Here is a 23,698-nt window from a genome sequence, read left to right on the forward strand (position 1 = left end):
GGCACGTGGGGCGCGGTGGAGCTTCCTGGCGGGGCCCCCCAGCTCGCTGCTCGGCTCCTCTGCTGGACCGGGCATCTGGGACCTTGCTGTGTATCCCTCGGGTGCCGGGTCTCGCCCCTGTCGGGCCCTCTCACTACCCCAGAGCTGGCCCGCCAGGGTCATCCGGGGGGATGCCCCCTCAGGGACCTGCCTAACTCGGGGAAGTTATTTGGGCATTTATTAGTCCGTTTGGTTTTGATTACAGGCAGTCCTCCGACTTGCAACACAACCACAGCTGCATCTTAAGTAAAAAGGTCGTCACCGATTTTCCCATAGACACAATGTTATAAATGAGGGTTTGGTTCCTGAAGCAAGGCAGAGTACCCTATTTTCACCAAGAATAACCCAGAATTTTGTACTCGATCAATTATAGATGAGTAACATAGCTACATTAGTGTATTTATATTGTAAATAGCGATCATATTGATTTGGAAGGACTTTTTTGAGGTGACTGCTGGACTTTTTGAAGGGCTCTTGGCTAGAGTCTTCTCAGGATTCTTGTCTGCTTTCTTAAAGAAAGTGTCCAAGAAAGTTTGGACAGATGTTCTCCAGAGAGATGAGTGATGCAGCAAACTTGTTCACTGGCGTTGTATCGGATCAAGTGTTGTGAAATTGAAACTGATGTCAGAAAGTCGAAACAGGATGTCAGTTTATAAGTGTCATAGGTGCTGTTGTAACTCATAATGTCTTAAGTCGAGGACTGCCTGTATTCTCTTGGCTGCAGTGCTAGGAGACGGGGCTACCTCTCGCACAGGCATGCTGCTACGTGAGCAGGTTTCCAGTGTGCTTCTATTACAGCGGCAGGTGGAATCCTTCATGGTTGCCCATGTTGGGATGTGCATTTCTAAAGGGTGTGAAGCAGGAGCTGTGTCCCAGAGCCAGCCTATGGAGAGGGACCGTGTCTGTGGGCAGGGTGAGGTGAGGGTAGGTATTGTGACATAGCAGGAAGGTGTCAGATTTGTAGTCTTTTGGGATTAGGGAAGCTGAAGGCAGGGGAAACCATGCTAGCAAGGCATGGAGAAGGTGCAGGAGTCAAAGCATCCCCTTGCTGCCCATGAGCCTGGAGAGAAGATCCTAAAGGACTTCCAGGTCCTGGTGGAAAAGGTTGGAGGGAAGCCCGATGTGCTGCTGATTGGAGAGGCACTGACAGGGGATGACACACGGGCTCTGATGAAGGCTTTTGTCCAGGAACTGTTCCCAGACGCTCTCAAACCAAGCAACAGCCTGGACAAGGCTATGACCCAGATGCTGCCAGGGGCTGAGCCTGGTTTTAGCAAGAGCCAGTCCCAACTCATTTTTTTCCTATGCCGAGCTTCTTGCCTGCAGAATAAGCAGGCTGAGATCCAGGAGGTCTTGAAGGAAGTAAAGAAGTACACTTGCAAAGCCCCAGCTGCCTTGGTGGGAATTGTCATGCAGCCCAAAAAGAATGAGGAGGCCCAAGCCCGGAAACTTATGGAGACTCTGCTCTGGGGAGTCTTCCCCAGGCAGCCATGTAACAGGAGGAGGCAGGGTAGCAAGCAGGGCCAGGAGAAGGAAATAGAGCTGGAGGAAGTGCAGGTGGAAGTAGAGATCTTCATTCCAGGCCAGCCACGGGGCAAACTAGCCATAATGAAAGCTGCTTGCCGAGCTGCTGAGGCTCTGAAGCGGACAGGTGTGAAGCAGGATGGTGCGGGAGAGGGGAATCTGAGATAAAGGATCTGGGAGCATGGAGGGAAGTGCATGGTAGATTAGGGAAACACTGGGCTGACGAAGGCTAGTTAGTGAGGTCATTACTGTTTTATTCCTATTGGACATTGTTTTTGCATTAGTTTTGTATAGATGGGGGATTCTCTATGTTAATGCTAAACAAGGGTAATTTGAGATTTAGTTTCATCTGCAAAACTGTTACATGTCAGCTAATTATCCTGTGTGGGGCTAGCTGCTCTTAGTACTCCAGTATGGGGTCTCTAGGGCATCCATCTTCTCATCTCAGTGTTGGGCCTCAGAGACAAGATGTCTGATGGGAATCCTGTTCTTCACCTTTGGAAAACATTTCACATCTTGCCATTACTAGGCTAGAAATATGAATCCGGCAAAGAAGTCCATGCTTTAAAAGACATTGAGCTGTCCTTTTGATATTTAGAAGGGACTGGAAGTTGTCTGCTTCTTAGCTCGTTCTTGTCCTGAAAGCCTCTGTTCAGGCACCTTTCATACCTTTCTCTGTTGCAATATGGGGTGAAGTCTTGGAAATGGCGGTCTGAACAGACCCCTGGTTCTTGTGCCCCTGCTGCGTTATTGCCAGAATTTGTTCCTGAACAGCTCTTAACATCACACTGTTGAGTGACTAGAAAGTGGGGGGGGCTCTTGAGTCTTTTCTTACAAAAGTGATGCTTACCTGCAGGTTCTTGTCTGAGACACTGGTCATGACATGCGTGGGGTCTGAAATAGCAGTGGTCAGTTACACTAAAAATTGGGGGCGGAGAGAGCAACTTATAAGACCATTTTCAGCAGCAGTAGAAGAAAGCCGCATGATCCAGAGTACCTGTAATCTCAAAGTTGCCTCATGCCTTGCAACTGCAGAATCAGCAGCATTTACTAAGCATGTGTAAGGCTCCCTTTTTCCTCTGCTCAGGATGCTGCTATAGCTTGAGTGGGAGGAGCTTTTATTTAGGCATGCAGGGAATTGGCAGCCATGTAGGCAGTGCAACAAAGGACATGAAGCCTTTAGTAGTGACAGATCTGGATGCTGCCATGTCCTTTAGGAAGGATATAAAAATAACTAACATTTCTCAGGGGCATAGTGTGAGCCAGGTACACTTTGAAAGCATACTCATGCGAAGGACTTACTGTCTCTTCCTCAGTTTGGAGCCAAGGACAGTAGCTGGGAAGGAAACATTTGATTACAGTGGGAACTGGAAAGGGTATCGGGGAAAGAAACTTGCTCAGCCCTGATAGCAAATAAAGTTGGAAAGGAAACAGAAACAAACCTAAGGATGTTAAGACCTCCAGCAATATCACCTTGCAGATTGCATGGGTGGACAGCTGTCATCAGGGTTTCAGAGGGGGTGATGTTGAGGCTCTAGTAGGGGAATACGAAATCTAACCATGAGCCTGAGGGCACTTCCTAAGGGACAAAGAAATAAGGGGGTGAATTCCTGGATAATTCCATTTACAGATCTCCTGAGATGCAACTGCAGTTGCCACTTGTACTCTGAAGAATGAAATAGATGAGGATTTACAATAGCCACAAAGAAGAATGGCAGACACAGAGGATTTTTAGCCTTAAATCTTCCTATTTCTCTGTCAGGAAGTAAAATCTTCTTGTGAACTTGGGGCTTGTGGTGCCTGGTTTCTCGGGGCACCTATACATGAGCAGAAGGTCTGCTTCAACATGCTGTAATTACATAAGGGGCATAAGGGCCCTGAGGCAGCTAATGAAGATTTCCAGGCGGCCCTGTTTAGGGATGGCCTGCTTGTTTCACATGAGGGTGGCCCTAGAAGAGGTGGGTCAAACAAGCCTTGCCTCATTACTTACATCCTGGCTTAACTGAGTTATAAACAGATTGCTTGCTGGAACATACAGACTTTAACCCTTGGATATAACTTTGATCTGGATTCAGATCTGAGGAAAATAACTGTGTTGAGTAATGAGTCTCAGAATTGATATTGCAGCTCTTTTGGAAACTCAGCTCTCAGATACAGGCTTCATAAAGGACAAGGACTACACTATTTACTAGCATGGCAAACCTGAAAGAGTAAGAAGAGGGCATGATGTAGGTTTTGCTACCAGAAATGAACTTAGGTCATCGTGTGAAACTGATTGCAATGTCCAGACGTACCATGACTCTTCAAGTTACACTACAGAAGGGATTCATCAACCTTGTCAGTGTCTATGCTCTAACTGCAGGCTACTGATGAGGAGAAGGACAGCTTCTGTCAACAGCTGGAAGAACTTATTGACAGGATTCCAGGGAAGGAATCCATCCTAGTACTTGAAGATTTCAATGCAAGAGTTGGGGCCAATGTTGAGATCTGGCCTGGGATTCTGGGTGGGCATGGCATTGGACATGTGAACGATAATGGGCAGAGAATTCTTGAGCTCTGCCAGCCGAGGCTTATCAGTGACGAACACCTTTTTTGCTGGTAACATGAGAAGAATGTTGTGGAGACACCTGAGGTCCAAGCACTGGCATCGGCTAGACTCGGTACTGACAAGACATACACACTTGAAAGATATCCTGCATACTCAATCCTTTCAACGTGCAGACTGAGACACAGACCGCTCCTTTGTCTGCTGCAGAATGAAATTTCAAGCGTAAGAAGATTCACCGTAATAAACCTGCTAGACAGCCTTGTATTGACTTGTGCCAAATCAAAGCTCCTGTGAAGAAACAGCTTTTCAATGCAGAAGTAGCAAAGTCAGCTGGAACCACTCAAATTGCATCAGATGTATGGGAAGTCCTGAAGACAAGTATGTACAATATGGCAATCAAGAGTTTTGGAAAGAGTATTAAGAAAAAACATGGACTGGTTTGTAGACCGTTCAGAGGTACTGCTACCACTTGAGAGAAAAATAATTGCTCTAATCACCTACAAGTCTTCTACTACTGATTCACTCAACAACTTAAGAAAAGCTCATAAGGCTGATCAGACAGCTTCCAGGAGGTGTGCTTGAGAATTTTGGCTGGGTCTCTGCAATAGCATTCAGCAAGCGGCTGACGCAGGCAATAGTAGATGGTTGTATGAGGGTACCAGAATGGTCATTGGGATGACAAAATACAAGACCGCTTTGTCTGAAGACCTGGATGGTAATATCATAACTGATAAGAGGAAGCGACTGGAAAGGTAGATTGAGCACTATGGAATGATGTATACAAAGGAGTCTGCAGTAGACCAGCGAGTGCTAGATGAATTGCCTGGGCTTGAGGTTATGGCTTGGCTGGATGCCAAACCTACACTAAAGGAACTTGAACAATGCATCAAAAAGATTCCTTATAACAAAGCTTGAGGATCTGATGCTTTACTGGATGAAATTTACAAATGTGCAAACAAAGACCTGCTGCAAAGATTGCATGAGGTACTGCTACTTTGTTGGAAGGAAGAAACTGTTCCCCAAGATTTCAAGGACATTCATTTCATCCAACTGTATAAAAACAAAGGAGATGGAAGTGACTGTAATAACCACAGAGGTATAATCTTTTCTCAACATTGTGGGAAAAATTGTAAGCTGTATTCGTTACCTAGATTTCAGACATTAATTGAGAGAATCATTCCTGAGAGAGCCAGTGTGGCTTCCACTCAGAAAGGTCCACCATAGATATAGTCTTCTTTGTAAGTGCAGAAAAAGTGTTGAGCGAAACATCCCACTGTACATGGCTTTTATAGATTTAACAAAAGCCTTTGAGCTGGTTAGTTGGTCAGGGCTTTACGTTTGTTCTGAAAAGGCTTGGTTGTCCACCTATATTGCTAAACCTTGTGAAATCCTTATGAGATGGTATGAAGGCAACTGTAATGTCTGAAAACCAAGGGCCTGACTCCTTCAACATCAACAACTTAGAGAAGCAGGACTGCGTACTAGCTCCCACATTGTTTAACTTCTCGTTCCTGCTTCAACATGCATTCCATTATGTTTGAGAGGGTGTCCACTAGACATGATGGAGAACTGTTTAACATTGCGGTGAAGGAGATCATCCTAAAGGACCTGTTGTTTGCAATGATGCAGCCCTTGTGGCGCATGCTGTTGATGCATTACCACATTCTCTGACTCATGCAAAATCTTTGGGCTAGGAATATGCTTGAAGAAGACTGTCATCATGCACCAAGGCTCTTCAGAACCAGTTCCAGACATCACCCTAGGTGTTACTTGTCTGGATGGTTTTGACCAGTTTTTCTCCCTTGGCTCTATTGTTACCAGCAGTGTAGATCTTGATGCTGAGCTTGCTAGTTGAATTGACAAAGCAGCCAGGAACTTTGTCCTTTTGCAAGACAGAGCCTGGAACAATAACAAACTGTCAACTAAAGTGAAAATCCATATTTTTGAGATGTGTTTTATCTGCTCTTCTATATGGCTCAGAAACATGGGCGACCTACACCAAACTTGGATGCCTGTGTAAAATTCTGCAAATAAGATGGCAAGATAGGGTGACAAATGTGGAAGTGTTAAATGTGCTGATATGTCATTCATGGGAACATTGATTAGTAAGAAAAGACTCAGGTGGCTTGCTCATGTCAAGCAAATGCCAGACCACAGGATCCTAAAGAATGTGCTGTTCTCTGAAACTTGTGAAGGGTCTACGAAAGAGGCAGACCACAGTGCAAATTTCAGGATGCTTGCAAAGATGACTTAGCATCCTTTGGAATCTCTGTGGATGATTGGGAAAGGAGTGCAAAATGCCACTCTGGCCAGCAGAGTTAACTTTTAGATGGAGCAAGGCGCTGTGAAGTGGACTGGATCAAGTTTTGTGATGACTGGTGTCAGAAGAAGAAAGAATCTGCTGCTTGGATTCAGAGCACTGCTAGTGCATGGGTGTGCCCTACCTGTGGGTGGGACTGTCACTTGCGCATCAGACTCAGCAGCCAGAGAACTCATCAGTGCATACACTATGTTCTGTAATGAACAACAGTGCCAATTGAGAAGGTCTTGCCACTGTATCCAGGTCCAGAGGAAGCTCCTGTAAGGGCAAGTTGTAGAAGAGGGGAAAATTCAAACTATAGAAATGAATTGTTGGATCCTTTCCATCTGTGTGAAGATGAGATTTTGGAGGATGCTATTTCTGCTTAGGAGAGCTGGTGATATCCTTGCAATAAAAAACCCAACTTTTACTTCTTGCTTTTGCAAGGTCCACCTGGAAAAACTGACCCATATGAGCTTTCCATCTTCAGGGAAAGCTCCTATCACTTTCATAAAGTACCACCAGACCAAACAGGAAGGAGCAAGAGTTGCAGGGTAAATCTTAAGAAATATGTAAATAGGCTTCCTTTAATTGTCCAAACCAAGTGGTCACTCAAGCTGGTTGCTGCTAGAAGCGATACCAGATTCTAAGCTGTGCATCAGCACATTTCAGATAAATGGAAGTAGATAAGGAAGTTGAAATATTATACTTGGCATATTTGCAACCCACTGGCTACTTGGCCCTTGAGGATCACCTTGAACATGCTCCTGTATACAGCTGTTGCCCTGGCACACACAGCCTATGGCTTCTATTACAGCTGTGAAATCTGTTTGTATTAGGAGCAAGTAGTATCCCTGGAGACAAGAGGGGAGGTTCTGTACATTGTTCACAACTGCTCAGCCCATTTGCTCTGTCAGGGGTTTTCACTGCTGCCACACCCTGGGGGCCTCACAAACCCTAGTCGCTGCTCCTGCTTATGCCCTGCTCCCTCCCTCACCACAGGGGCCTTGATCTGCTCCCTCCCCTCTTAAAAACAAGAAAAAAATATAAAGGGTACACTTGTTAAAAAAGGTTGAAAACCTTTGCCTTAACTGTATTGCATTGAGGGTTCACAAATAATCCTGATTGCCAGAGAAAAGACAAATAAATGGGGGCTGTCTTGCTGCCTATGTGTCTGACGCATCATATGTAGCTATTGCAAAATGTGCTTATCAGTTGATAAATCAAATGTTTGTAGTTCCCATGGAGCAGTGAAACAATGGGATATGGGATTGGAAGAAACCTTCTTGGTCACTGAGATTATCGTCCTGTTGCTGCAGGCAAACATGATGTGTAATTCATCTCATAAACAAGTCAAGTTCCACTGCAAAACCAGTTAGGCTTCTAGCCCCCACTACTCCCACTGGGAGGCTGTTCTAAAATTTTCCTTGCTGCTCTGATCATTAGAAGCCCCCTAAATTCCAGCTGGAATTTATTCACAGTCAATTTATGCCCATTTGGTTTTGTGCCAATATTGTCCTTTAAACAGCTCCTTTCTCCTTAGTCTTTACCTTTTACTTTACCAGACTAAATTCATTGCTCAAAATATTGGCTTTTCATTCCCCTGATCAGCCTAGTAGCTCCTCTATGCATCTGCTCCAGTTTGGACTAATCTTTCTGAAGGTAACTAGACTTGCACATGGGTTCTAGGTGTAGTATGAAATTTCATCTTCTCTCTCTCTTAATACTCCAGTCCTTGAAGTCATTCAGTTTGTTCTCTGTGCTGTTCTGATGTTCCTGTTTTATAGTGCCTCCCAGCTCTGCATCATCCAGTTTTCATTAATCTACTTCTCTATTTTGTACCATGTTTATTGATCAAAATATTTAACAGAACTGCTTTCAGGACCAGTTCTGGAAGAACTTCTTTCTTCCCTCCCTCAGCCCAGTACAGTTCTCAGCACAAGCCATTGTCATCTTCTTTCCATCCAGTTCTTTACTCACCTTACAGTTTGTACGCTAATGCTCATCTTCTGTAGTTTAACTAATAAGTGTGGTACAATATCAGATGCTTTACTAAAGCCAATAGGGAAGAAAATTGATTTTCTACAGAAAGGAAATACCATGGATCTAATCTAAGATTTAATTATGTCATTAGATGTCAGATAACTATCAAAAGCAAGCTTTGGCAATCTCATTTTTCATTTACTTATATTTGCTGTCTGTGGGCACAAAAAAATGGACTCTGATGTGAGTTGGGTGGCCCTGGCTCACCCCAGGGTAGAACCAAGGCCCGTTGGTTGTTCTGGGCCTTGTATTGGCTGTACTGATTGAGACAGTATGACAGAGGTTCAGGACTTAACTCTTGTTAGAGCTTTGCCCTCTACTGAGCATCCAGCGTATAGCTGTGACTTAGGTTGTTTTCTTCATTGATGCCTGGCAGTGAGACTGCCCATTCCTTTTCGATGAAGGGATTTTGCTGCTATTATCTAGCCTTTCTGGCCTCTAAACTAGCCTGTTGTGACAATCTTTTTACAGGGCTACATGCTAGGGGGAACGGTGAAGCTGGTAATTAATGCAGCTGCATGCTCTTAGAGCAGAACCTTGTACCAGGAGCATATAATGCTCCAGGCTCTGCATTAGCTGCATACTGGTTTATAAAGAGGGACTGAATCATTGATTTTTAACTCTCTAAGTTTACCATGGTTTACTTGGTTACTTGAGACCTCTCCCCATGTGAACGTTTTGGAAATGCGACTGGCAAAGATGCTGGAGTCCCCAGTGAGACAAAGCAGCCAGCAATATGCTCTCGGAAAAGAATCTTGAATTTATCTCCTCCTAATTCTGCAAGGGATTCCCTCACTCTCACACATGGGGGGCAAGGAGAAGAGACATGTCTGCAAGCAGGGAGTTTCCCTGCTTGCCCAGACTCACAGTTGGGATCACCATAGATGGGTCTGGGTAAATAGGGACCCCTGACTACCCCCGCCTATTGAGAAGCACCCTTAGGAATCCCTGGTGTGCCCCTCTAGGCAGGGAAAGCCAAGCAGGTACTTTGGGGGCTTGAGGGGCCCTCAAGCCCCCCAAGGACCTATCCAGGGTGGCTGGAAAGTGCAACCAGCTCAGACTGCCTTTACGCTTCTGCCACAGAGTTAAACAGGTGTCCACTGCAATAAAATGGCAGTTTCCTACCCATTCTTGCATCACTGATTTTCTTCTGATATAGTTCAACAAAGAGTACTGATGTCTATTAGCTCACGGTTTATACAACCGTAAAACATTTTATGGTGGTATAAATGAGACGTGAGATGATGTCTATTTCCACCCTTGGTTCCTCATATGATGTTGAGCTGGTGTGTTTTTCTAGGCACTAGGAAAAAGCTTGGCTGATAAAGGGATAGCTCTATTCTGGCTAGAAGCTTGTATGGTTCAATTTATGGTCTATCTTTGAGAATGGGATTACAGATAATACTGTAAATAAGCCAAGGGCATTGAACAGTGCATGTTCTTACATACTGGAAAAAAAATGCAACTTTTACAATCTTTCACATAATTCTCTTTCCCAGAAAATTCTGTTTGGGTTTCAAGATCCACCATGTTCAAAGTCCTAGGAGCACTTAGTGTGGTGTGTGCTGGATACATTGGAAGCCAGTATGTCAACATTCAAACATAAAGTTTGCCTGCACCCAGTCTGCCTCCCTCCCAGCCGGTGAGTGTCCTTTGATTCCTCTGAGAAGTTGCATTAACAAATTAATCCATCTAAAGTGGTGTCCCATGAGCAAACCCATTTGTATAACATCATTTATAAACTGTATAAGTGATTCATGCCATATTCCAAGGAAAATATACTTAAGAGTTTATTAGACATTAACTGCCATAACAAATTATTCTTGGCGCTCTGCTCTGGAAAACAAAGGCACATACAATGCAACATTTGCTTCTGCTAATGAGCAACATCAGAAACAATCATGCATTTCAAGATCAGTTTGTCTCTATGTTATATAGTCAATGCTTTTATCTGTACATCTCAATGCTCTTTATGAGCATAATAATACTTCACAGCATGCCTATTTGGTAACTTATGTAAACATTTGAAGGAAAATGTCTCCTTCTAAGTGCCTAAAGCCTGATTTTTTTTCTGCCACTTTTCAGGCCACTCTCCAGCCACTCCTGATTATGCAACTAGTCCCGACACATCATAGCCAACTTTAATATCAAGTACCCTCACCCTGTCCTGACACTTGGTGGAGCAGATGCCCTCAGCATCCAGCATTTCACAGTTGGCTTATAATTCTGTAGAGAACTTAGTGTTTATCTTTTACACTGCTGGAATGTCTCACAGTTAACCAGCTTGTGGCTCAGCATACATTATTGACAATTCGCACCCCAGGGAGCATACAAGCTGCACTTAAACCAACTGGCTGAAGTCAGAGCAGCACCTGATCTACTCTAGGACTTGTATGAGCACATTAGGAGACTCAGAGTTGTGAGCTGCTCCTTTCTTCACCTGGGCCAAAGAATGACAAGAGAAAAACTAGACCCTAGAGAGACAGCAGTAGTGCTGGGAGGGCTGGCTACAGCCACCCCAAAATTCCCTGTAACCATCCTTCCCAGCACCACCACCACCTGTCTACCCTGAACACATCCCTGGCCTAGCCCCCTGCTGAGAAGTGGCTAGCACAGCCCCTTGCCCTGAGCCTGCCTTTGCCGGTGCACAAAGCCAGAGGGGCGTGGGGAAACAAAACAAAGAGACCCCACACACATGCCTCCTATACCTCCCCTGGGGTTGTGTGCATGCATGTGGCACTTGCTGGTGACATTAAATCGGCTACACCAGCCAAAAAAAGTCAATTACCAACAGTGTTCATTTTCTGTTTACCAGTGCCGATCCAACATGCAACCAATATACTGGCCTACCTCTAATAAACACCTAACTTGAGGTTGTTTGCATTTACTTTTTTTTTTCCCCCAGATCCTGTGTCCATCTGGATCAGAATGGTCATCCAAAATAAAGAAAAACAGCAGCACACATTTCCAACTTGTGTTTATGTTAATATGGAGCTCTTTAATTAAGGTTGCCCCCAGCTTCTATTTCCAAGTCTTAGGTTAACCAACCTAGAACACTGTCTGGAAAACCTGTTTGGCCTGAAGTCAGTGGAATCTCTCATAGCAAAGGAAAATAGTTCAGTAGTTTGAACATAATTCATCAAATGGCATTTGAGTTGCATTTTAAAAGTTACCCTATGTAGAGCTTGGGTTTGCCTAACACTTTCATTGGGTCCACCCAGCTCAAAAATACTGGTAATGGTTCTTGGAAGTGTCTCACAAATACATTTTCTGAAAACTCCTTTTTGAGCAGTACTGGAAGTTTGCAATAAAGAACAGCTTCCCATCAAGCAAACATTAATGATTTTTGTTAGAATCTAGTTTTCTTTCCATTTGTATCACTGTGATGTGATTCATTTCCCTATTGCAGTGAGAACAGGATCAGGCATTGTATGCATGGAGAGAAAATTACTCTCGGTTAGGCTACAGTTTAGAAGAGACCTGGATAATCGAACACCACAGTACGAAGTGCTGAAAACTACAACTACTGGACCGTACAGAAAATGTTAAAAAATAAGAAATGAACATACAGTACTATGTAAAGTACTAAAGCCTCTAGGCCCCAAAGATAAGCAATGCACAAGCAAAACGCAGCTGCAGCCTAATGGTTTGGCTAATACAAGATATGCTGGCTTGGTGACTTGCCAGGTAATTGGCTCTTTACCACATGCCTTTCCAGATTGCAAGATTGGGCAATGGAAGACTTGAAAAAGCTCCTCAACCCAAGAAGTGGGGGGAGAGAGATGGGGATGAAACCATGATACAGATGTAAGGCTAGAAAGGACTGTTACAACTGTCTGATAGACCTGCTTAATACTTCACAAGTAATGTGTCAGTAGACACAGGCTTCATCCACTGGACCGCATTGCTTTGTATGCGGATTAAAATCTCTACGCTGGGGCACTATCTTACCCAGCAAATAAATCCTGCTTGCCCTTGTAAAGCAATTTGAGATCTGCAGGTAATAGAGCAATATGTATGCTAAGCATTAGAACAAAGGTTCAGTTGTTTAGTTATGTACATCAAGCAATGAGTTAGGCACTGATTGCACAACAGAGATTCAAGTTCTAATTTTGGGTTTGATGCTTTACCAATATTCCCAGTGGAGAAGGCACCATGCAGCATAGTTACCTAGACTACTTAGCATTTGCATATCTTCTCAGCTGCACTTGGCTTCTGTAGAGCCATGCCTCATTCCAAGATTAGCTTAGGTAGTATGGCCTTGCTTTTTTCCATTCAATCATCTGGTAACACATCATATTTAAACACTTTGCATACTGTTTCTAATTTACTGGATTAAAAGCAAACAAACCTGGGTTTATTATGCTTTCCAGACTGCAAAAATATGATCAACTCAACTATTTTGCATTTACATGGGCTAAATTTGGATGTTCTTGTGAGTGCAGAGTAGTGCCAGAGTCCAAATGAAATTCTATTGATGTGGATGCATCTATCTGGAGTTAGATACTTGGTGTAAGCGAGGACAGCTCATCATGGCTCTCTAGCTGTAGATCTCAAAGCAGGGAGAAGGGGTTACAACTAGCCTAATTAGATTAGAAAAGTCATAATGGCCTGTGTTAAGGTTTACAGCAGTGATTCTCAGCCAGGATGACACAATACTCTGAGGTGCCTTGAAATACTTTCAAGAGGACCATACAACATTAGCACTGTTAGATGTGCAAACATGATTCAAAATAAACCCAGTATTTCCTTGCATTAAAAACATTCTGACCTGCTGTGGTCTGAGTTCTTTGCAACAGAAGAATTGCTTTAAAGAAAACCAAAAAACCAAACCCTGAAAACTGGGCTTTTACAAGTGGTCTTTCAAGTCTAAAAAGGTTGAGAGCCATTGGTTTACACTGTAAACTTTACAGCAATAAAGATACAAGCCTCAAAGCTCAAGATTGCTACCAGCTTGTCATTAAAATGCTGGGTTTCTCACTTACAGTATGTGATAAATGAATGCTTCCTCGTAATCTTTTACACCAGCGGTTCTCAGCCTCGTTAGGCTAGAGGCACCCCTTGGAAAGTGTTAACTCCCCGTTTTCACTTGCTTTGTCGATTACAACGAGACAATAGAACAATTCTGTCGCAAAGCATTCAGAAAGCCGCAGCAGGTCAGCACGTTCTTGACCGCGTGAATTCTTATCCGAAACCTCCAGGTTTACCGGTGAATCGCCACATCTGCCCACCCAACACTGCACATGACAGGATCATGTTGCGGTCCCCCAGAGCGCAACGGCTGTTCTAGACGGAGGAGCGGGACAGGGTCATTGGGGCAAGCCCCCGTGGGTACTTTCTGTTCCGAAAAGCAGCTCTGGCTGATTTGCTGTTTGAGGAAAAGCCATCATACATCCGCCGCAAGCCGCTTCACTGGGGCACGAATGGCTCCCGTTCCCCAGCTGCAGCAGCCGGACCTTGAAAACTGCCTGTGCGATCTCCTCGCTGCAGAAGCGGCGGGACGTTTTACCCTGCCGGGTCCCGGGCGCCCAGCAAGCGCTGAAGGGCGCGAAGACTCGGGCCCGCGGCGGAAGGGCCGGGACACCTTACGCGGCAGCGCTTCTCCCCGGGGGCTGCGGCAAGGCCCGAGGCTGGTCCTCCCCGACGCCACAACCGCCAGCGCCCAGGAAGCCGTTGCCGGAGCGGCGCAGGCGCTGACCCTTACCGGGGGCGGGCCCGAGGCGCACAGACAAAGCCCGGCGCGCGACGGCTCAGCAGTGCCCGGATGAGCCCGGAACGCCGGGCCGGGGGGCGCCCCCATTGGCCGTGCCGGGGAGGGGGCGGGGCGAGTAACGGGGACACAAAATGGAGTCGCGCTCCCTTCCCCTTACATAACGTGACCTTTCACCCTGCGCGCGGCGCAGCGAAACCTGTGCCTCGGAGGGGTGGGGCGAGCCGGCGAGATAGACGTGACGGGCGACCAATCGGAGGCAGGCGTCCCGGCCCACAGCAGAAAGGACTGGCTTTTGCGGGGAAGGGCGGGCTTGCCGGGGATAGCATGCTCGGGTGCGCGCACGGAGCGTCTGCCGGCCGCCCGCTCGGGAGGGGGAGGGGAATCTCCCGCCATTTTTCAATCCTCCCGCCCGGTCCCACCGCCGCTGCCGCCGGGGCCGTTGGGTGCAGTCGCCGGGGCCGGCCGGGCCCTCGCCCTCCTCGCCATGGCGCCGCTTCTGGGCCGTAAGCCCTTCCCGCTCGCCAAGCCACTGCCGCCCGGGGAGCTAGGCGAGCGCTTCGTCGTGCCGCACACGCAGGAGGCCTTCCGCACCCGCGAGTATCCGCCCGGCCACGGCCTGTGGGGAGTGGGAGCTGTGCGGGGCTGCCGATCGGCCCCGGCCCGCCGGGGAGGGGCGTGACCGGGGGGGTCCCACGTGCGGCCCCGGGCGGGAGGCGGCAGCACCCGCGTATCCGCCTGGCCTCAGCCCCGGGCCCGGCTGGGGGTGAGCTCAGCTGGGCGCTTGCAGCTGGTCCCGGCGCCGCCGCTGCGGGCTTGTCTGGCAGCCGCTTGCTCGGGGCTTATTGGGGAATCCTGAAACCCCGAGCGTTGTTGCTCCCATGGCTCCTCCTAACAGCCTCACAAAGCCCCGTCCCAGGTGACGCCGTCCTAACGTGACTCCATGCACGGAATTGGGGGGAGGGGGCAGCTGGGGCCGTGGTCGTTCTCGTGCCCGGGAGCAGTCCTGCAAGAACAGCCCTGGAGGGAGCCGGGGTCGCTGCCGAGGCATTTGTTTAACCCGGCAAGGAAATGCATCTGGCACTAGCACCACTTCAGGGCTTGGAAGTCCCCGCTGGGCCTGCCTGGGCCCTGCCACTTTCCTGCACTGTTCTTACAGGAATCGTCGTGGGTCCGTCATTCCTGCCTGTGAGGGCGACCTTTCTGGGGGCGCTCGCCTTCCCTGTTCTGCCTGAGCACGGCTGGACTAGAAGGACGGTCTCTACCTTGATGAGTTCCTAATCCGAACTGTGGCAAAACATGGGGAGAACAGGGGTGCAAAGTAAATTGTGCACATCAAGCCTGCTGCGCTCAGCTAGCGGATTGAATAAATTAACTGTCAGAAGCACCTATTGATCATCTCTTTCCTAGGCTGCAATTTACCGTTGTAATGGGGCAGAAATGGGTCTTGGAGGAACTTTTTTAAAGGACAGACTTGTTTTGAAAAATACATTCTCTGTATAATAGGTGGCAAGAAAAGCTCATGTTGTTGGGGAGGCAGTAAATGAAATGAGCAGTGAAAGTTACTTCTTTGCTCACACAGCATTTAAAAACCCCTTTGAAACCTTTTTCATTAGAAAGTTATGGCTACGCTAGCACTGAGAAATCAGCGTGGTGCATCGCTTCTTGGAGAGTGGGGAAGGGAAGGGGAAGTGGACGTGGCCAAGTCAGCTCACCAGTGGAAGAGATGCTCAGCTATGTAAACAGGTGCCTGTCCTCCATAGAGGAAAGTATGAAGGTTTTTTTTTTTTCTTGGGGCAGGGGGGGTTGGGGAGGGGGGATTGGCCTGTGGTTTGAGACTGCAAATTACTGATCTGGAACCTGATTCTTTGTTTGTGATAAAGAGGGTTGTAAACTCAAGGGAGAACTCATTGTGGGGGGAAATATCCAAATGTATATAACGTGCTTGAAAGATCTTGGCAGCATGTGAGACAAAGGGGCTCTAGAATTTTTACAGACTCCTGTGTTATAGTGTCCTATTACTTTACTATGAAGTGCAGCCAGCTAAAGGTTGTAGGACAGATTAAGTAGCTTTTGAGATGGAAGTGCAAGTCTGAGATGCAGACAGGTATTACTAATGCATTAGGTGCAATGGAATGGGATTGGGATGAGGTATTTCAGTTGAAAATGAGTGTCAATTTTAAGGTATTCAGAAATGAATAAATGTAGTGTCCTTGTGACTGGCATTTTTAAAATGTGAGAGAGACCTCTGAACAGCTTTCAGTTTTAGACTATGGACTTCTCTGAAGGTAATACTAAAAGTACAGGGCTTTCCAAACTTTTCCTCAGCATGACCTCATTTCCCCAGCATGGCCCCTCACTCCAGACCTGCAGCCCCCTACCCCCTAGGTGCCTCCTTCCCAATCTACAGCCTCCTGGCCCTTCCTGTGCTTCTCCCTCCCAACCTGCAGCCCCCCAACCCCTCCAAGTGCTCATCCCTGTGCTCCCCGCACCAGTGCCCAAGCCTTGCCCGCTGTCAGCCAAGTGTGGAGCCCCAGGAGGGCTGGAGCAGAGCACATGGGGTTGGGATATGGAAACAATGCAGGATGCCTACTGTGGGCTTGGGTCTCCCTGCCCTGCTGCATTTCCCACCCTTGAGGCTCCATGGCTCAGCACGTGGGACCTGGAGTGGGGGAAGCCACCACGGCTGCCAGGCTGAGGCATCCCCCTGCCCACCCAAAATCAGTGGGGGCACAACTCTGTTGCTGTTGCACTTCACCTTGGTGGTCACAATGGTGTGGTGCTCCCTCCTGCACTGGTCCTGCCTGCTGGGTTGTGGAGGTGGCTCCTGCCTGGAGCTGGTCCAGCCCTGTGCCCCACTGGGCACATACATCCATCATCCCAACCCCTGATGTTGCAACCCCATTCAGGATTACGACCCACAGTTTGGGAACCACTGTTTTAGTACATATGTCTTGGTTAACTGATGACTAAAATGATGTGGGAGACACTTCTGGAAATGTTTGAAGCTTGTAAATGCCAAGGAAGCTGAGGAATTGCATAGCTGGATTCAAAAGGTGCAACTAAAAGTAATGGGATGAAAGGGATGAAGCAGAAAACTGTCAGGAAAAGGCACTTAGTGTGATGTTATCATGTAGAATGCTTTTCCCAAGGGGAGGTATTGGAAGCCCTAACTACATATCTCAGGTCAAAATACTAACAGTTTTACAGTTCCAGGCTAGCAAGGAACCACTATGGATCTCTTCCATATCTCGATTTCTTCCTTGCATGTATATTATAAAAAATGCAGCTATGGGAACAAAAGAAATGCAAGCATCCCTATTAGCTGGGAAGCAGTGAAGAAACAAGTAAGCCTGGAAAGGTTACTTCCATTTGCTATATGTGGCACAAATGGGTAGTATTCATGAGTCAGAACAGGAATCTGTGTATGAAGAGGAGGGACTATCAGTGAAAAAGGTTTGAAGTCTTCAGTTTAGTATGGCTTTAAGTGCAAGATATCTAGGCTGCTGCTTAACTTGAGCACCTCTCTTTCTCTTCCCCCTCATCCCCCGCCTCCCCCAACTCCCCACTAGTGAAAGTATGTCCTTAGACCAGGGACGGGTAAAGTCTGGCTCATGGGCCAGTTAGGCCTGCAGCAGACTCCATTTCCCAGCAGTCCCTGCCTGCATCAGTGTGGCTGCTGGCAGGGTGCGCAGGGCAGGTAGCTGCTCTACGGCTGGGATCTTGTGGCAGTGACAGTGTGGTCTGGAGTATGGGCAGAACTATAATTCGCTGCCCGCAGGCTCTAGATAGAAGCGTGCAGGCAGCGCATCATGGGTCTACCCTGGCTCTGAACTGTGCTGTCGCCATGGCGAGATCCCAGTCCTGGCGCCTGAGAAGCTCCCTGCCTGCCCTGCGCCCTGTCAGTGCTGCTGGGGCCGGTCTCCATGAAAACCATGGCCTGGCATAGTCAGGGCACTGCACTGCTGCTCCTGGAGTCTCCGTGGAAACCAGCTATAGCCATGTGGGCCAGGGCTGCTGGGAAGTGGAGTCTGGCTGACTGCCGGATCTACCATTTTGCATGGCCTCGCCTTAGGCCCTTTCTGTTATGCTGTTTGGCTCTTCTTCTCTGCTCATTAGCCTGGTATCTGAATGAAGTATATGTAAAATTCTTTGGACTCTTTCTAAGGATCAAGTATTATGGATCAGTTTTACAAACCTGGTGACTTCAGCTTCCATATGGACAAGGATGCAAAAAGTGTTTAGGCAGGGGTGTAAGGTGGAGGGAGTGGCTAGGTACTTACTTGTGGTGATTTTCCTTCATTGCCAAATCTTCATGAAGGTGTTTTTTTGGGGGGAGGGCAGGGTTGTTTGTTTGTTTCCGTTGAGGAAAAAATAGAGCAAAGTCCACTGGATACTAGGTGACGCCTTAGCCTTCTGGGCCGTGACTTGAATCGAGGCTTGCTACTTGTGTGGGTGTTGAGATGGGATGAGTCATAGGGCAAAACCAGAAATAGATTCTTTTATACAGGTGGTCTAATGGGTCTACCCCAAAATGATGTGAGAGGTAAAGTAAATGATGCCTAGCCTTGTCCAAATCACAGTTTTACTGAATTCATAGATTGTATACTCCATGAAAAAGGAGCTGTCTGCATTACATATCTTAAGTCAAAAGTGTGACATCTTGTTAAAAGACAATTTTGCTACTTTTGGGTGCATCCAGATGAGCATGGAAATGTGCTGTCCCACAGTTTTTCGATGTCGGTTTTTTGACACCAGGATCTCCTGGGGTCGTAGCCCCCCTGCCCCGCATTGCAAGGTAGCAGTGCAGGGAGTGCCTGTGTGTGTGGTGCCCCAGACAGGTCTGCGGTGCCCCAAACTGCGTGTCCATGCTTGTCTGGCTGCAGCCTTTGTGGTCAAGTGCCCCTTGCCTTCCTTTCCTTTGGTCTGTGTAACTGCTGTCATGTGACTTCCACAGGGAGGTGTTTTACCTATGACCAGTTAAGATATGAAAAAGCTACAAGTGATATGTGCTGGGCCAAATGCTTGGTATGAGGCTTAAACTAATGGAGCTAAAAGAAAGGAATACTCAGAGCAAAGCTAACTTGTTAATGTGTGTTTTCTTTGGGAAGCATTGTTGCTTTCCTGGAAAAGAAATGCTTGCTGTTCTTACTGTTTTGTCTGCTTTGTTCAGGGAGTATTCTAATGCAATGAAGATGTTCAACAGCTTATACTTCAGAGTAGCACAGCAAATGGCAGAGGTAAAGGCTTCACAAAGGGAGAGAGGTAGTGTTTTGCAGATGAGCCAAGGACATGCTTTCAGAATTTAGGAGCATGGACTCCTAGCCAGTTAAACTGGTTGGAAAATAACATGGACGGCAGCAGCACAGTATAAAGTTTTCTTGCAAAAAGTTCTTGTCATGTGAGTTTCTGTCAGGTTTATAGCAGAAACTTTTTTTTAGAGCAAAGACATAGTGAAAAGATGGTAAATTTATGTATTGTATGTATGGCAAACATGAAGCATTGCTTGCAGTTTGAGAGTTGGTTTGTTGCATGTGTACTAAGAACATTATGTGATGTAAGAGTTGACTGTCATGGTTAATGCAAATGGAAGCAATTAATTTATTTTCAAACTGTTTCCTGGTTTATACCATGTACAGGGATGCTTAGCAGCTTCATAGCATGAATAAGCTGCATATCTGCTCTAATTAGTTTTGCATGCATTATTTAACTTCTAGATTAAATCATTTTCAAAAGGATTGTTTTGTGGCTTGGTTTGTTTTTATTTAGGTTTCACTTTTTCATATTTGAGTGTTCTTTAATCTAGCAGTTTGTTCAAAGTGGTGGCCATATGCTAAATCGAACTTGTATGTTCTTTCTGGCAGTTCTTACATTTTTACCAGTAGCTGGTGTTCTGGGGTGTATTTTTATTGTTCCCGTTTCCACAGGCTTTAATGATCCAAGTAGCAGTGAACTGAGTGGTGTTGGTAAACAAAGCAGTTGGTGAGGACACAGTGACAGGATCTTTCCCCCAGTCCTGGATGTGACCTGTGAGGTGACTTGAAATTGGAGATGTGTTGGATCTCTTCTCAATTTTAATGGAAAGTGCGAAACAGTTCACACAACTGAATGGCTTAACATACAGGAAGCTCTGCTGTGACAGTCTGTTTTTCTGGGTTGTGCCCTTGAACTACAAAGCACTATACAGTTTTGGGGGTTCACTAGTATCACAAAGAAGGTCGGAGGTAATGAAAGGCCTTTCTGAACATGCTGCTAGAATGCAAGTTAAAGAATGTGGTCGGGAGTTGGTGTTGATGAGAGCTGACCAGCTGTAGTTTGGAGTTAAGTTGCATTTGAGAGAACTGGGTTTGAGGTGGGAAGGTGCCCTCTGGATTGTAATGTGCTGAGTTGTTGCACCTGCTGGCTTTAATTACACCATTGATAATTTTTAGGCCCAAAATTCTGACATGTCAGAATTATACTTGTTCTTGATGGCAAGTGCAAGGAGAAAACTTGTGAGGAAAAACTTTGGGCCTCTTCTGGTGATATTGGAAATAAAGTTAAGAGGAGTTTTTTGTTTTAATTTTTATCAACTGGGACTTGGGCATTTGCTTGTTCTCCTTTTGAACTGCCTGCAGAAGGAGCAGAGTCTCTTTATGGGTTGGGAGAGAACAAAGGCCCAGTACGTTGTGTGGCAGTGAAACAGTTCTTTTAACTCTGTTCTTCAGTTATATATGCAGTGCAGCTTACCAGTTTCTTAAGCACTGTCATATTTAGAATGTGTATTCCATGTCACAACATTTTACCAACTAGAGCAGCTCTTTGGCAGTACTGTGGCTCCTTTGGATGCTTTTTTTCAAATACTATGCATTTTGCTGGTGGTATGTTGGATCAGGGGTTAGGGCAATTGATTTTGTGTGTTTGGGCTTCTGTATACATTGAGGGCTTGAGATTCATTTAAGCACTGCTCTTGCTAGAAAGATGTAGGCAAGGCTTTAGTTCAATAGTTGCAGTTTTGGGCTCTGTCAGGTTGGGTTCTCAGTTCTTTGCTGAGCATTGCTAGAGAGCTGATCAATATCACACCAATTTGGTTATCTGATGCTTTTTGCGGGAAGGCGGGGGGGAATGTAGGGATCTAGAACTAAATAGGGCTTCTTGAGCCATTGGTCCCAGTCCCCTGCATTCACAAAAGCTGTTTGTCCAAAAAGGTCTGTAGGGTCATCTACTTCAGTATTGCTTGCACCCCACAGTCACAGCCATCTAAAAAAAACCACAAAAATCTCAGTGTGCTCCAGGAGGAGGATGGGAGAGAAGGGTACTGCCAATACAGAATTCAAGTAACGTTTGCTCAGATAGTCTCAGAAAGTGATGATACCCAAACGTTACAGAGGGAAGGCAAATATCTAATGGTGATCCTTGTTAATCTGATGTGGGGGAAAGTTCCTTCCTTACCCAACTCCAGTGATCATCTTAATTGACCCTGGCCATAGCTACAGTAGCATAGTCAGTGTCACCAAAAAACCACGTAGGTATGCTACTGTGAAATAACTCTGGTTACTGGTATATGCAAATACTAAATGACTGCGTAGTAGAAGTGCACCGATTATATCAGTGCTGATGTGATATTGAATGGATATAAAGAACATTTTCTATATTGGAAACCGGCCTAATGCAGCCAATAAGTTGTCCAATAAATGCCCATGCGTGTGTGCATACAGCTGCAGTGTAGCACATAGTCAGTAAGAAGCATAGCCTAACAGTGTGGAGAGTTGCGTGCTGCTGGTAAGTCTAGTGTGGTGTGCGGGGGAGGGGGAAAGAGTGTGGAGAGGCAGATCAAGGCCCCCATGGTGGAGGGATTCGGGGCTGGTGCAGGGGCCCCTTCCCATGCCCCTCAGATGAGCCGTGCCTCCATTCTGCCCTGGCTCCAGCTCGCACCTGCAGGCCACCCCACGCCTTGTAGATCCGGAGGGCACGCGCCTCCCCCACCCACTGTCCTGCGTCCCTCCCTGCTCTGGCTGATCATGCCCAGCCCCCTTCCCTCCCTCACTGCAGGGGTCTTGTTCAGCTCTCCCCTTCCACCACACCAGACTTACCAGCTGGACACAGCTCTTCAAGCTGAAGAGCTGCATATCGGAAATCGGATTGGTATCAGCCGATATGCCTCCTTAAAAATTGGCTATCGGTATTGGCCCCAAAAATCTTTATTGGTACACCCCTCCTGCATAGTCACAACTGTGCATTCAGTGTTTCATGTAGTGTGTGAGCAAGACCCATGAGTCAAGAACCTGAGAGGCTTCTTAGTACCGGTTAGGTGCCTTGAAGTCATTCTGCTGCCTCTAGCTGTGGCCAGTAGCTTGTGCATTAGTTGAAAAAGCGTGCCTCAGGGAAGGAAGGAGGCAGACATAAACTAAGTTTTGTGTCCAAGATGGGGAAGCCTTCTTTCTTTCCCTACCAGGTGACCAGCAAAGCTCAGATGTTTGAGATTACTGAACACTTCTCATAGCTTACGTCAGGGTTTGCTTCTGAAATCAGCTTGTATTTATACAAATAAAAGCAAAGATCAGTTTCTGAAACTTGTCATGCTTACTAACAACATACATGTTAAAATGAAAAAATGGTACATGATAATCTTGTCTATACTTTTAGTGAAGGGAAAAAGTTTTGTAATTACAGAAGCCTTTTTTCCTTTGCACTCGCTTTTGCTTTAAAGGTTGTTGCCACTATTCTCCCCCAAAGCGAATCTCTTCCAAACTTCACCTCTTGGATGATGCTAGTTGCTACAGATTGAAGATGGGCAACTTTTTTTTAAGTGTCACAGCTTATAGTTTGTTGTGGTTAAAGTGAAAAAAAACTCTCACGAATTTGGGGATTAATAGAGTTGTGACTTTGATTCTCTGGGGAAAAAAATGCTTGCATGAGTATCTGAAAAATTACTTTAATCCAAAAACAGAGTGTAGTCAAAGTAAGGCATTAAAAGTGGTTTCCAACACTAATTTGCCTCCCAAGGGAGCACTGAACTATGCTGTTTGGGGTCACTCACTTTTCATAAGAGCTATAAACTAGGCTTGATTTAGGCCTTGCCATCTATTGGTTTTTGCCCCTCCTTTACATTTTCCCATCTCAATTCTCAGTACTCCATGACCAGAACAAATACAATTTGAACCTGGTGTATAACTTGTGGGAAGATGCTACTAATGTTAACTGAAATGGAAATGAGTGAACTTGTACTAACTGGGAATTCAAGGGAATATGCCAACTGATAATTTCTAATAAAATGTTTTTTATTCAGGAGGCTTGAATTATGGGATGGAGTTAAGAACCTCTTTATTTTCTGTTTAATCACTTTGCTGAAACATTAGGAGAGAAGTTCATTATATTCTTTCTCAAATATAGCAGAGCTTTCCGAATTAACACTGAGCTCTAGAATTTTAGAATGGCACATGTGACGAAGGTTGGAGTTTTGCAGTCAAATCTTAGTGCAAAATATTGGCTCTGGGTACAATCAAGGGTGAAAGGCTGCATAATATTTGGTTATTCTGTACTTGGTTGTGCTGTC

At 46.1% G+C, this 23,698-nt stretch overlaps 2 protein-coding genes and 1 long non-coding RNA gene across 3 annotated transcripts in view; all 3 read left to right on the forward strand.

Moving 5' to 3' along the window:
• LOC109317624 overlaps positions 1–11,782 on the forward strand; it is a 12,333-nt gene extending 551 nt beyond the window's left edge. The window contains exons 2-3 of the long non-coding RNA XR_002103082.1: positions 9,953–10,095; positions 11,359–11,782. This is a non-coding gene — a long non-coding RNA (uncharacterized LOC109317624). The remainder of the gene's footprint in view (positions 1–9,952; positions 10,096–11,358) is intronic.
• On the forward strand, positions 662–3,526 carry CUNH2orf72 (chromosome unknown C2orf72 homolog). Its single transcript, XM_019546419.1, has one exon. The coding sequence runs from the start codon at positions 1,054–1,056 to the stop codon at positions 1,729–1,731; it is 678 nt and encodes a 225-aa protein (XP_019401964.1). The 5' UTR covers positions 662–1,053; the 3' UTR covers positions 1,732–3,526.
• A 2,713-nt stretch (positions 11,783–14,495) lies between the features above and the next one.
• BAZ1B (bromodomain adjacent to zinc finger domain 1B) overlaps positions 14,496–23,698 on the forward strand; it is a 75,468-nt gene continuing 66,265 nt past the window's right edge. Inside the window, exon 1 of the mRNA XM_019546420.1 lies at positions 14,496–14,763. Within this exon, the coding sequence (XP_019401965.1) occupies positions 14,651–14,763 (113 nt within the window). The 5' untranslated portion in view covers positions 14,496–14,650. The remainder of the gene's footprint in view (positions 14,764–23,698) is intronic.

This window comes from Crocodylus porosus, unplaced genomic scaffold (assembly GCF_001723895.1).
Source record: "Crocodylus porosus isolate Cpor-Errol unplaced genomic scaffold, CroPor_comp1, whole genome shotgun sequence".
Classification (NCBI taxonomy): Eukaryota; Metazoa; Chordata; order Crocodylia; family Crocodylidae; genus Crocodylus; species Crocodylus porosus.

What these genes read in the sequence shown, in the direction of transcription:
- CUNH2orf72 (XM_019546419.1), top strand. Translation starts at nt 1,054, where the DNA reads ATGGAGAAGGTGCAGGAGTCAAAGCATCCCCTTGCTGCCCATGAGCCT.